The sequence below is a fragment of the Fulmarus glacialis genome, unplaced genomic scaffold (assembly GCF_000690835.1).
Source record: "Fulmarus glacialis isolate BGI_N327 unplaced genomic scaffold, ASM69083v1 scaffold815, whole genome shotgun sequence".
NCBI lineage: Eukaryota > Metazoa > Chordata > Aves > Procellariiformes > Procellariidae > Fulmarus > Fulmarus glacialis.
The window spans coordinates 662-13,222 of NW_009212159.1; the positions used below are offsets into that span (position 1 = coordinate 662).

General features: G+C 38.1%; 1 protein-coding gene across 1 annotated transcript in view; it reads left to right on the forward strand.

Annotated features, from left to right (window-relative positions):
• Positions 1-686: 686 nt before the first annotated feature.
• Positions 687-12,561, forward strand: part of LOC104076769 (vitellogenin-1-like) — a 43,969-nt gene continuing 32,094 nt past the window's right edge. Inside the window, exons 1-10 of the mRNA XM_009577760.1 lie at positions 687-726; positions 1,040-1,060; positions 1,285-1,436; positions 3,885-4,136; positions 6,321-6,482; positions 7,172-7,323; positions 10,122-10,272; positions 10,372-10,529; positions 10,643-10,808; positions 11,887-12,009. Coding sequence (XP_009576055.1) covers positions 687-726; positions 1,040-1,060; positions 1,285-1,436; positions 3,885-4,136; positions 6,321-6,482; positions 7,172-7,323; positions 10,122-10,272; positions 10,372-10,529; positions 10,643-10,808; positions 11,887-12,009 — 1,377 coding nt within the window. The remainder of the gene's footprint in view (positions 727-1,039; positions 1,061-1,284; positions 1,437-3,884; positions 4,137-6,320; positions 6,483-7,171; positions 7,324-10,121; positions 10,273-10,371; positions 10,530-10,642; positions 10,809-11,886; positions 12,010-12,561) is intronic.

Here is a 12,561-nt window from a genome sequence, read left to right on the forward strand (position 1 = left end):
TTCTTCTCATAAACAAAGAAATTAATTTCTCTCCCGTTTTCCTAGTACAAACTTTGACCATTAGGCAGAAGCTAATGTGAAGGTCATACTGACAAGATTTGTCTTCCCAGGTGCGGCTAACAAGATATGCTTGGAAAGACAGCCATGGTAGATAACACGGAAAGACAGTTTCTCATTGCATGTCTATGAGCTCTAAGATATCTCAATCCTAAATCTATGAAATCAATCACAAATTCTCCTCTAAAAGTAGAGTTTCAATGTAAGAGAGCAAGGCATGTCTCCAAAGCTGTGACCCTTAGCAAGAGCAAATCATCAGGAGATTGAAGACGTGATTGGAGAAAAGCTAAATTACTTCAGTTATGAATGAGGTACTATTTTTATTTTATTTTAAATTTTGATTGTTGTTTTACTATATCTCTACAATGTGGAGAAATTAGGGCAAAAAATAGCAAGCGAGACATTTTGAAAATGAAATCTCTATTTCACATAGAAAGTAAGTTAGTTGAAATCATGAGGTGATTTGAAGTTGTCAGCATTCATGACCTCAGAAATGTTTATTTTTTGATTGATCAATATGCATTCTAAAATACGCTTATTTGTCAAACCAACATGCCAAAAGAAACATGTGACAGCACATACCTTTATAAAAGAGAACCCAGCATGTTCACCTTTACTTTATCCCCATCATGAGGGGCTTAATATTAGCCCTGGTTTTAACCCTGGTGGGTAAGTAACTTATCTGCTTTGATGAACTTAAAACAATAGATTCAGGAAAAGGTTTCAGAATCTAAATATAGTTCACTTACAAACACGAACTTTATCATTTTATAGAAAAAATTATTTTATGACAGTTTTTTTGTTTTTTAGGGAAAAAAGGCTTTTGGCTATGTGCTGAACTAGAAGTAAAGTTAATTAGAAAGAGTTATGCCATATGTACAAGATGAGATATAGCCTTTCATACTAAAATACATTAACATTTTGGGATTTTTTTTTTTTTGCTTTGTCATTTCATTACTCTTTTTTTTTCCTTCTCTTTCAGGGAGCCAGCATCTTAATTACCGTAAGTAATTTTCCCATCAGCTAATATAATTACAATGAGTGAAATTCAAAATAGAATCTGAAAAGTATATCAATGTTTAATATAATTTTACAACAGCTAATTTTGTTCAGGTGCAATACAAAAATGAACAAATTCATCTTTTTTGTTCCATACATTCTAACACAAGTACTTTAATATGTTCTGTACAGTCTCTATAATGTTTTATGGGAACGATTTCTTTGCAGAACCCGATTTCAGTGAAAACAAGGTTTATACATTCAATTATGAAAGCATGCTTCTCAGTGGACTTCCAGAGAAAGGACTTGCAAGAGCTGGAATAAGAATAAAAAGTAAAGTGGAAATTAGTGGTATTGGGCCAAAACTTTGTCTTATTAGGGTAAGAAAATATATTCAATTTGAAAGGTAAAATTCTCTTCATACTTGACTTCTTTTTTAAGCTTTTGGGAAGTAATTAAGTTTCATCATGTGTTGTGCTTACTCAGGGAGAATGTAACTAACACTATTATTTTTTATGCAGTGCCCTAAATTCTATTTGCACTTTGCCAGGTAATTCTCAGCTCAAGCCAACCTTGGGCTTGAAGGATTTCTTCTGCTTTGTGGTCAGGAAGACAATAGAATGTAATTTGAAATGCACAATAATTTATTACTGGATCAATCCAATTGTTCCAAACTGTACAACCTAGGATTATTTAATCAACTGATTTCGTAACCAGCAAACAAAAGTCAATAAAACATGTGACAATAGCTGGATGTGATTCAATATTTAGCATAATTAATGTCATCTGGTGGCTTCTTTTTCGGCAGAGTCCCAAATGACATTCTTTGTCATCCTCAATTATATATTTTTACTGCATGCTGAGTAATTACTAAGAGTTCTGATTATGTGAAAAACACTTTTGCCTTTAACAGAAGCCTATACGTGCTTCTAATGAATGTATTGAAAAGCACTCCTCAATTGCTTTACACAAACCCCACTTAGTCTTGTGTATATGTGAAAGAAAAATGATCTTTTTAAAAGCTTTTATTTGGCAAATTGAAAACTGCAGATTAAAAAGACTGGTGACTGTCTGATAAATGCTTGTAAATGCTGTAGCCTTCGAGCCTGAATTAGCCTTCTGTTACTAGGTATTTTTATAAGTTCAAATTATAATAGATTTAGACAGGAAACATTGCTTTTCCATGACCTTTGCAAATGGCTGGATTTTTTTGCAAAAAAGCAAGGAAATAAGAGCCATACGTCTGTACTGGTGAGTAGAAGGCTTCCCTGGCAGAGAGGAGGCAGAAGCAGCCTTTGTCTTCGCCCCACATCTTCCGCCATTCCTGCCAAAACAGCTCTTGGTGTGTCAGGGCGAGTCTCCACCAAAAATTGACTCCTGTTCCCTAAAACCTTCCAACTCCACTTCAGCTGCCCTCGTGCATTTGGAAAAAAGTTTCTGTTTCAAAAATAAATACAGAAAGAATTTCAGGCAAGAAAAAGAAGAGAAAAGAAAAAAAAAAAAACCACGAGATTTTGGGGCAAGTTCTAAGTGAAAGGTAACGATGCATTTATTCCCTTCTGCTCTGGGAAAAGTTTATTTTGCTGCTGTTATATTTAAATTAGACAGTTCAGAGGGTTGGTTCAGGGAATTAATCTTTCATCTGTAGCCTCCTAGTTCGCATTCAGCCCAAGCAAAAAGCTATGTTCCCTGGGTGGTTTCCAGCTGACAATGTTTTCATCGCAAACCCACAAGTAAGAATTGCCAGCTGTGTTCAAAACCTAGCAGACAGCGTAAGTCCTGGCTGGGCCCCGAGGGCTGGGGAAAACTACTTCGCCCTGATCCTGCAGAGCAGTCCCAAACCTGCCCGTGTGCAATGTGCCAGGAGCATGTCCAAGAGGCAGCATGAGGGATTTGCTCCATAACAGCCTCCTCTGTAAGCTTCAGTTACTGGGGTTGGCAGTGATCTCCACCAACAATAACAAAAATAAATACGAAAGTGCAATCTCCAGCGATTTGCTGTATGAGGATTTCGTTTGTGTGGCTTTTTGAGAAATTAATCCGTGTCTTGCATCACATCGCCAGCCTGAGGTGTCAGAGAAAAGTCTCTTTAAGTTGTCAAAATATATATAAGGGAAGGGTCCTCTGAGAAACCAAGCTAAACATGCCCCATTCCCGTGGGGTAGAAATCACTCGAGTTATGCATAGTTTAGCACAACTTTCTACTTGCTTGGCTGTGCCCCAGGTTGAGGCTGGAGTGTGAAGTGCAGCGGGGGGGCGGGGGCAGCGCCTGAGCCTTCGGCTCCGCAGCAAAACCTGTAGGGAAGGACAATTTTTATAATCTGCTCTCGACTGCTCAAACTAATTATGACTATCTGGCTGGCCCAGCAGCCATGTTGTTATTAGTTTCTGACTGCTGTCTGTGTTCTGTGACCCCAGCGAGGGAGACGACAGAGTTCACAACAGGAGTTAATGATGCTTTATGCAACATTAACTTTCTCCTGCAATTTCCTGCAGATACTACTTTTGGGTAGCAACCTGCTTCATGCGGCTCTTCTCGGGCTCATTTCTTCGTACAAGTCAACCTTTGGCAATATGGATTATCTATGAAACAGAACAGAGTGCAGTGACTGGAAATGCCATTTGCATTACTGTCTTTGTTTTTATATATGGAAATACGTATATCAATACTAGCTATGTTAAATGACAGCTTTTAAGTTTCCCTTTGAAGAGGCTTTGCGTTATTTAAAAGTGTATTTTTGACATGAGTAAAGTTCTAGATGCTCATGTGCATTGAAAAAAGTTAACTGAAAAAATCCAAGAGGACTCATATTCCCCCTTTGTTCTAGATTCACTCAATCGAAGCAGCAGAGTACAATGGTGTCTGGCCTACAAGCTCATTCTCTCGATCGCTCAAACTGACCCAGGTACTAACCGGGCAGCTCAGTAATCCCATCAAGTTTGAGTATAGCAGTGGCCATGTTGGAAACCTTATGGCTCCTGATTCTGTCTCGGATGATGGTCTAAACATCTACAGAGGGATTCTGAATGTGCTGGAGCTAAGTATAAAGAAGATGCAGCATTCATACAGCTTACAGGAGGTGAGCTTTTTGATTTGGCCATTGTGGTCTCTTTGTAAATAAATAAGCCTTCTCTTCAGATTCTTCTACTGCATTTTCTGAATTCATCCTTGACATAAACTTCATTAACAAGAAACACCTAAGCTTGGGAAATCATGATTAAGTTGTTCTTATGGGGCAACATTTGATGGAGCTGTAGCTAAACAGGACAACAGAATAGCAGATTTTTAATCTGGCTGATCAAAGTATTTCAGAAAATGCATTTGCAGCGTTAGACCCTAAGAAAATCTGGCTTGTGATTCAAGAGAAAGTAAATTCCTGTGAAAGCTGAAGCCTACAAAAATTTGAATGCTGTATTAAAACAAGCTTAAACATACAGCACAAGATTAAAGCTAAAATAACAGTAATTTGACTTTTTTACCAATCATATATACTTTAATCTCTCCTAGCTCCTCTTTTAGGAGGAAAACAGTATATATGCCATGACATTACTGTAATAGTTTTGACAGTTGCAGTTGATGTTCTATTGGAATTTCCACTGTTTTTCAGGTTTTAATATCTTAGTCAAGGTGAATCATCTGATATTACTATTCACCACAGAAATTGCAGTGTGTTTAGTTTTTGTGAAAGCATATTTACATTGATTAGACTACATTTGATTCAGAGATCAGCAAAAACCTTGAAATTATTATACTTTCATGTTATTTTTATTGAAAATGCAGACCGAGGTAACTTTAATTTTTTAAAAATTTATTTTTATGTAAGTAGAGTTGTTTCTGGGAAAGGAACTACATGATTTAATATTTTCACGCTGCTTGTTGCACATAAAAACCCAGGTGATGGTGTCGCATATTCTGCAGCGCTATTTTCTCATATCTAGTTTTACATCTTCTTTCTTTCTAATTCAGTTAGCAATATGTCCTACTCTCGCTGCTGAGCAATATATGCGACTTCACCTCCTAGAATCATTTCCAAGTTTTCTTTGCTTTTCTCAGACAGCAACTGATTAATGAACGTTGGCACTCTTGCCTGACAATCTCAAGTCACTCTGTAAAGGAAGATAAGTGTTATTAGTCCCAAAATCTGAGCTGCGGAGAGGTTTAAAGGACTAACCCGGGAGAGTCTACATCACATCCTGCAGAGTGTAGGGTAAGGGTATCTGAGCTAGCCGTGAACTGCACACAGCTAGAAAGTCCAACTAGGCAGGAGGCTACTTCATCCCACTGAGCCCAGTGGGCTGAACATTCCCATTTAAAGTCTAGATGTCTCTACCACATGCTGCAGTCTGCAGAGGAGCCCCACACCTCTATTTGCAGAGTACAAGTCTTTCAGAAAGCTTGGGCAATTCTTATTTCTAGCCCTTACCGAAGCCACAGCGTCTTCTGTCTTCACAGGAATACTGTCAAGCTAAAGATGAAGTGGGCATGTCTTGCCTCCCAACCGCCACATGACCATTTTGCTGTTCTGACATAGCCCAGAGCTGCTCTCTGGAGTGGCTATGCTATCAATAACAATAAAAAAATCATGAAAATAACCCTTCCTCCTAAAATGCAATCAAATATTTTCCTCTCCAAAAATCTTCTCACTGACTGAGGAGATTTAAGAGCTCGTATAAATATATATGCTTGAAATATTATTGAAGATCTGGGCTAAAACTGCAAACTCAAGAAAACCCACAATCAAAACTCTGCTATCCTGAAATTCTTTTTAATTATTGCTGTTCGTATTGTGACAGATCATCTGATATTGCCTGTTCCATAAGCATTTATAAGCTGTCTATAAAAGCAAATTTTAAGGGCAGAATGTCATCTCCAACCTTAAAATACTTTGCTGTTGAGATTTTATTCTGACTGATCAAAGTATTTTGGCACTTTTTATTAATATTCCTTAAATTGTATTTCAAAATCGACAGCCCTAACTGGAAATTGTTACTCACCTTTTCTGAGGCTCCAAAGCTTGTCGCAGTGAAACTCTTGAGAATTTTAGTGAAACTCTGATTTGGCTTACTGGAAACCTGTACATGTAAAAAAGAGATGAAAGTAACGATCATCCCAGTTTTGCTTCTGAAGAGTATCATAAATAAAAAAGCATTCATTTCTATCAGGAATTTTGAAAATACAGAATTAAACAGGGAAGCCCATGTGGGGAATTGATGAAGCTTTGCATAGGAGTGAATGTCTCTGATCACGTTCTCATTTTTGCCAGGCTGGGATCGGAGGTATTTGCAACACAACGTATGCAATCCAGGAAAACAAGAGAGCAAACTTAGTCTATGTGACCAAATCCAAGGACCTGAACAGTTGTGAAGAGAAAGTTCAGATGGTCACAGGTTCAGCATACACTCATCCATGCCGGACCTGCCAGCAGGTAAAATTAGAGTGGTATTAGATACACGTATTTTATATTCATATACCGGGAGCCATTTGGCATCCACGTTATCTCTTGCTTTGTTGCACTTAAAATGAGAGAAGAATCAGATCTTCTGTATCTAGTTACCGACATTTTCTTTCTGTATGAAAATCAAATCCACAGAGCAGCAGAGGTCTGTGCTGCAGACTGTCGTGTACTGCAGACACACTTCAACTAGCTTAAACTAGCTGGCTTGGAAAACATTAATTATCAGCATGAGTTAATTCACTTACTCTGTTGAGTAAAAAAGATAGTCACGATGTCCAGTTTCTGCTATTCAAGATAGGTGCGGGTGCTTCTTATTATAATCCTGTCTTTGAAATAAGAAACCATGTGGCTCATACTGCTGCTTTCCTCAGAAAATGTGTCTCCTTCTCAAGGGAATAACCAATTACTTATATTTGGGAAAGGGAAAAAACAGCTAACGCTTCTTAGCAGTAAAAGTAACGGAGCCAGGCAGCGTGCCTGACCTCTCCCATGGAAGCGTGCACGCAGAATTCACATAAAGCGCTCATATGGACAATGAACGAAACAGCCCTGGAAAATAAGTGGATTGAAATGGGTGATGTAATAGCTTCTAGTCACAGATTTTAGAAGTTCAATAACTTTCTACGTTCTTTGTTTCTTTGCTTTTTTATATTATAAAGAGAAACAAGAATTCCCGGGCAACTGCTACTTACAATTACAAAATTAAATATACACGTAATGAAGCTGTAATTACACAAGCTGATGTTGAGGAAATCCACCAGTTTGCACCCTTCAACGAGATAACAGGAGGAAATGCTATAGTAGAAGCAAGGTACTGTACATATGCCTTTAATTCAGCAACTAACTCAGCATCTCAGTAATCTGGTCAAACTCCATAACTGAAATAAATCCTTTACTTCCACAGCCTATTGTTTGCCAATATTTAATTACGTAAAATCCCAAACAGTTCATAAAAACAACCTTCACTGTTAGTTGTAAATCTGAAACACGCACATCACTATCCAAATTTTGTTAGCTAAACTTGGCAGGGTTTGACTATTTTATTTCTCAGGGATATTTGATTTATGTCATAAAAGCCAAAACAAATGTAATTCCATCTGAAAAATTGTGAACTAATATATTTGCAGTAAAATACTTTGAAAGACAGTTACTCACTGAAAGAGAGTTCCCTGGAAAATAATAATGCAGTAAGAGACCCTGGAGACTAGTTCACAAGAAACCTAGATAGGACTTTGGATTCCGATATACTTCCTAAGTACAGTGGGCTGCTTGCAAATCTCCCATCAAAACAGTTTCTTGATAGGAAATTGGGGTTTATTGCAAAAAGATTGGGCACAAAGCATATAAAATGTATTTTCTTTTCCACAGTAAATTTTGCATATTTCTTAAAGAAGTTTGGAGCAAGATGAGAATATAGTTGTCTAAGAAATTAAATCCCTGCTCATTTTTAGCTCAAGTCCCCAAAATTTCAGTGTTTGAAAATTTTTTCATCTGCTTCAAAAGCATCTGTTGAAAAAAATTTTAGTTACCTGCTTTAGTGATGAACTCTGTAGACAGAGGTGCCCTACTGAAGAGGGAGGCTTTTTACATAAAGGTCACTGTACGGAAGATATACCTCAATCACACTCCAGCTGCTGTAATCTTGCATTGCTCTGTTAGCTTCTGCAAGAATCTATTGGTATAATATACAGTTTTGGAAACTGCGACATTAGAAGGTTCATGTCAATAAATCACTGATTAACTTCAGTAATATAATGAACATGTTCAGTTTAGCTAACCAAAAAAAAAAACCCAACAGTAAAGGTGAAAGTAGCTTTACTATCTCATGCAATCAAGGTGAGGATAGATACAGCTGTACTGCTTTTATCAAATTATAGATTGTTGTGAGTGAGCATTAGTCTAGAGCCAATGGACTTCTGCTGATTTAAACTCTCCTTCTGCAAGCCTACATAGACTGTCTTCCTTACTGTTCTCCCTCAGGTATTGAGCCCCCAGAAAGGGTAGTGCCTTTACTTTTCCCCATTTTCTCTAGATCTTTTGCATTGTCCAGCAGACAGGACCAAATATAAGATAGCTGGGAAGATGTGGATATGTCACCCAACTCTTCAGAAGTTATTACTACTATGCACTTTCTGTGTTAAAAACAAAACAAAACAAAACAAAACCAAACCAAAAAAACAACAATGAAAGAAAGAAACAAAAATCTAACATCAAGGACTTAAAACATTTGGAGCTGAGTTTGCAGACCTGTTCAGCATAAGGCTTTTGCAACACCTTTCAAAGCAAAGAGAGGTTTTACTATTGTTTCACCGTTTTAATCCTATCTTTAGTATTCATTTGCTCTTTGGAGTATAACATTTTCCCATCTATTCTAGGCAGATATATCTCTTCCCAAAATGATGAAGATGAAGACATAATAGATTCATCATGTTCTGGAAGGGGAGTTAAATCTGTCCAAGTGTACCTGACGTTATACTTTCTGACCCAAATGCCCTTTCAATAATATTGTATAAAATTTCAAGAGAGAAAAAAATCTCTGCTGATTCTGTAGTGATTTCTATTCAAATTCCAGTAGCTTGTCTGCAAAGCAGTTATATGCTATTTTCTGCAGCAGTTCTCTGCAATCCATATGGAAGTAGTGGATAGAAATGATACAGAAGATCATCGTAGAGATTCCAAAATAAACACGCCAATTTTCTACAGAGCTTTTGAGATACTGTGTAGTACGACAATATTGCTTTTGGAATGTTTTCAGTTGTTCAGTACAAATGCCTAACTTTATTATAGTGTCCTAAACAACGTATTTTAAACATAATTGGTGGGGTAGGATGCATCCTTTTAGCTGAAATGTAGCAAAGATAGAAAATATTTACAAAGACAGTCTCTCATTGGAATTATTCTTAATAACAAAGGATGAAGCTTTGGTGCTCCTTGAAAAGTTTCTAAAAACTTGAGTACTTTTCCAAAGACTAATCCTGAATTTATCTGGCCCTTTTTTGGGGGGAAATCCAGTTTGAAACTTCATGAGAATCTTTTATCTTCTGCAGTCCCCAGGACATTCAGTTTGCCAGGCAAAATGGGGAGGGAATTGTAATAATGCAAGTAAAGAGATTGTAGCATTTCTTACTGTATCTAACAATTTTCAATTCTTTTTGAAGCTTCCAGGAGGCACAGACACATAAGAGCTTTTATGAACTTCTTAAAAGGTTTAAATTAAGTGATAATTTCTAAAAAAGTTTCCCATCACTTATTTTTCTCTAATCCTTAATTTACTCCTTAAGACACAACACACAGTTCCTGTGATCTTCTTCAGGCCACAGCTTCTCACCTCCCACTTCTTCCTTGAGTTCTCAAGCCATGTTATTCCCAAAGGAAGGCAAAGGCTGGCTCTCATCTGAGCCCTGCTGTGTAAGTGCACACCTTCTCAGAGTACAGTTCTGAGCATCATGTCCGAATGCATCTATTTGTAAATACCTTTGCCCCTCAATAACAAAACCCCTTTGAAACAATTATAGTCGCATTGCAATGCAGGGAGTCAGAAACACTATTCTTTTCTTAGCTTGTACTCTGAATCTTCTGATGTTATCTCCCTGGGTTCCTCCATTCCAGGCAGAAACTTGCTTTGACTGATGTGCAAAAGCACATGGCAGAGGTCCCACCAAAAGAATTCCAGAACCGTGGGTCACTTCAGTACCAGTTTGGCAGTGAATTGCTTCAGCTTCCTGTCCACTTATTCAGAATAAAAAATGTGGAAAGCCAGGTAAAGTTCAGCCACTGGACAGACTCTTTGTTGGACGTTGGAATCTGTGCGTGTGGAAAAAAATGTGTGTGAGCTTCATGCATTTTAAACTTCCTGCAGATAGAGGAAAGCCTGCAAGACCTAGTAGAGACCACGTCTGAACAGCTTCCCAGCGATGCACCAGCAAAAGCCCTCAAGCTTATGCACCTCTTCCGCGCAGCAAATGAGGAGAATTACGAGTCAGTGTGGAAGCAGTTCTCCAGTCGGCCAGCATACAGGTACAAGCAATACAAGTGGTGATTCTTCTGCTGATAAACTCTGTTGGAGACCGTCTGGAATAACTATGTTCAAATGCAGATCTGGAAAATGGTCCTTGCCTTTCCCATTACAGGCGCTACATTTTGGATATAATTCCTGCAGTTGCCAGTCACCGTGCACTCAGGTTCTTGAGGCATAAAATGGAAAGGCAAGAACTCACCAACTGGGAAGCGACTCAGATGGTGCTTGTGGCTCTGCACTCAAGCACGCCAACTCGGGACGTGATGGAGGAAGCAACGGTAGGATTCTCTAAACACTCTCAAATCTCTCTTTACTGATTTTAGCATCTGTTGTATTTATTCCTTTGACAAGATTGCAAAGGCTTTGAAAATATAAAGGTTTTATATCCTCTAGTGAGGTTGAAAGGAGTTTATTTTCTGACTGTCTTAAGGGGAGGAGAATGCAAATCAAAAGGGCAAAAATGAATTTAGAATGAAACAGGAAAGAAAGTGTAAAATACCCCTCAGTGACAGAGGTTATTGCTGCAAACAGTGGTTTCTAGTCTCCCTTTGTCAAAATATGCTTTATAGTTACACCAGATTAGATCTCTAACTGAGTGTCTACAAAGACTAGGGAGTAAGAAATACATATTTGTTATATCCTGTATTCGTCCTGATTGACCTAGCAGGATGGGTATAAATCAGAGCAGATCTATCGAAATCAAGGGAATTGTGCCAATGTGGACCCCATGTAGGAGAAAGTCTAATGATTTTTATAATTTTTTCCTCTTCTGCAGGGTCTAATTCTACCCTCAGATGCAGGAACTTATCTCTGCCTACCCTCGGTAGGGACTGCGTATCTCAGACTAGAGTTTTGCCCTCTGTAAAAGCCGTGACAGCCCGGCTGTTACTGTGCGGTAATGTTCTGCTTCCCACTCAAGGAAGCAGCGGGCTGGTGCCTCCTGTCAGCTCCTAAGTTTATACGAAATATTCCTGTCTGCCCAAAGTACTGAGGTCCATTCACAATGTATCTCAAGTTTTTTGTACCTATAGCTGAGGCAATTATGAAACAATGATGAACGTTTCTTGAATAAAGTGTTTTTCCATTCCATAACTGGGTGATTTCCTCCCTTTGGATTACAGCCTATGCCAAATTTAAATCTGAAACACTATAAAAGCAACAGATCTGCCTTCCAGATGTTACCTGAAATTACTTTGCAATTGTATTTTCAAATACAGTAATATCCACTGATTAACTATAAATCCATCGATACAAAAATATCAAAAGCCTGGTTTTGCCTTGCATTCTGCAGAAACGTATTTTTTAATATTGTTGCTGTTCATTAATGGTGGTAACGAACAACCGCTTTCTCCCCAGCTCATCGTGAAAAAACATTGCCCACGCTCAAGTACTGTACTTGGAAAGGTTTGCCATCTCAGCTACGCGTCACTGTGCCACAAACAGTGCTCTTCATCAGACTCCTGCTCTGAATGTCTCCAGGTAACCACATTGTTATTTATTGTTTAAAAGAAAAATTAAGCCTTGAGTTCTTTCTTCATTATTCAGAAACCTGTATTTCACTTCACTACAGTGTTTCCTTTGGGGAAAGGAACCCCAGTTGGTTAAATACAGCATTTTTATCTTTAGATTAACACACGAAAGAGAATGAGAGGAAGAAGCATATAATTCATGGCACTTTCTATCTGAGTATCTCTGAGTGCTTTATTGCCAATTATTAATGAAATCCCATGGCACTGCTCTGAAACACTTTAAGTGTAGGTACTTAGATATACTTATAAATAAACTAAGTGACACAAAAGCCCAGGTTTTTGCCCAAAGTCATGTAGCCCAGCCATTTCTCAGCCAGAAGCAGAGCCCAGTTATCCACATAGACTATAAGCTTTTAGTAAGTAATACCCTCCCTGTTCTGCACTGCTTTTAATCAACGGCCCTGAAAACAATTTAAATAGGCACTAAATAGCATTTCCCCATTCTAGAGATGCATGTCATGGTTTACAGAGGTCGGTCATCCAGCCAATCGTAGAGAGGGAA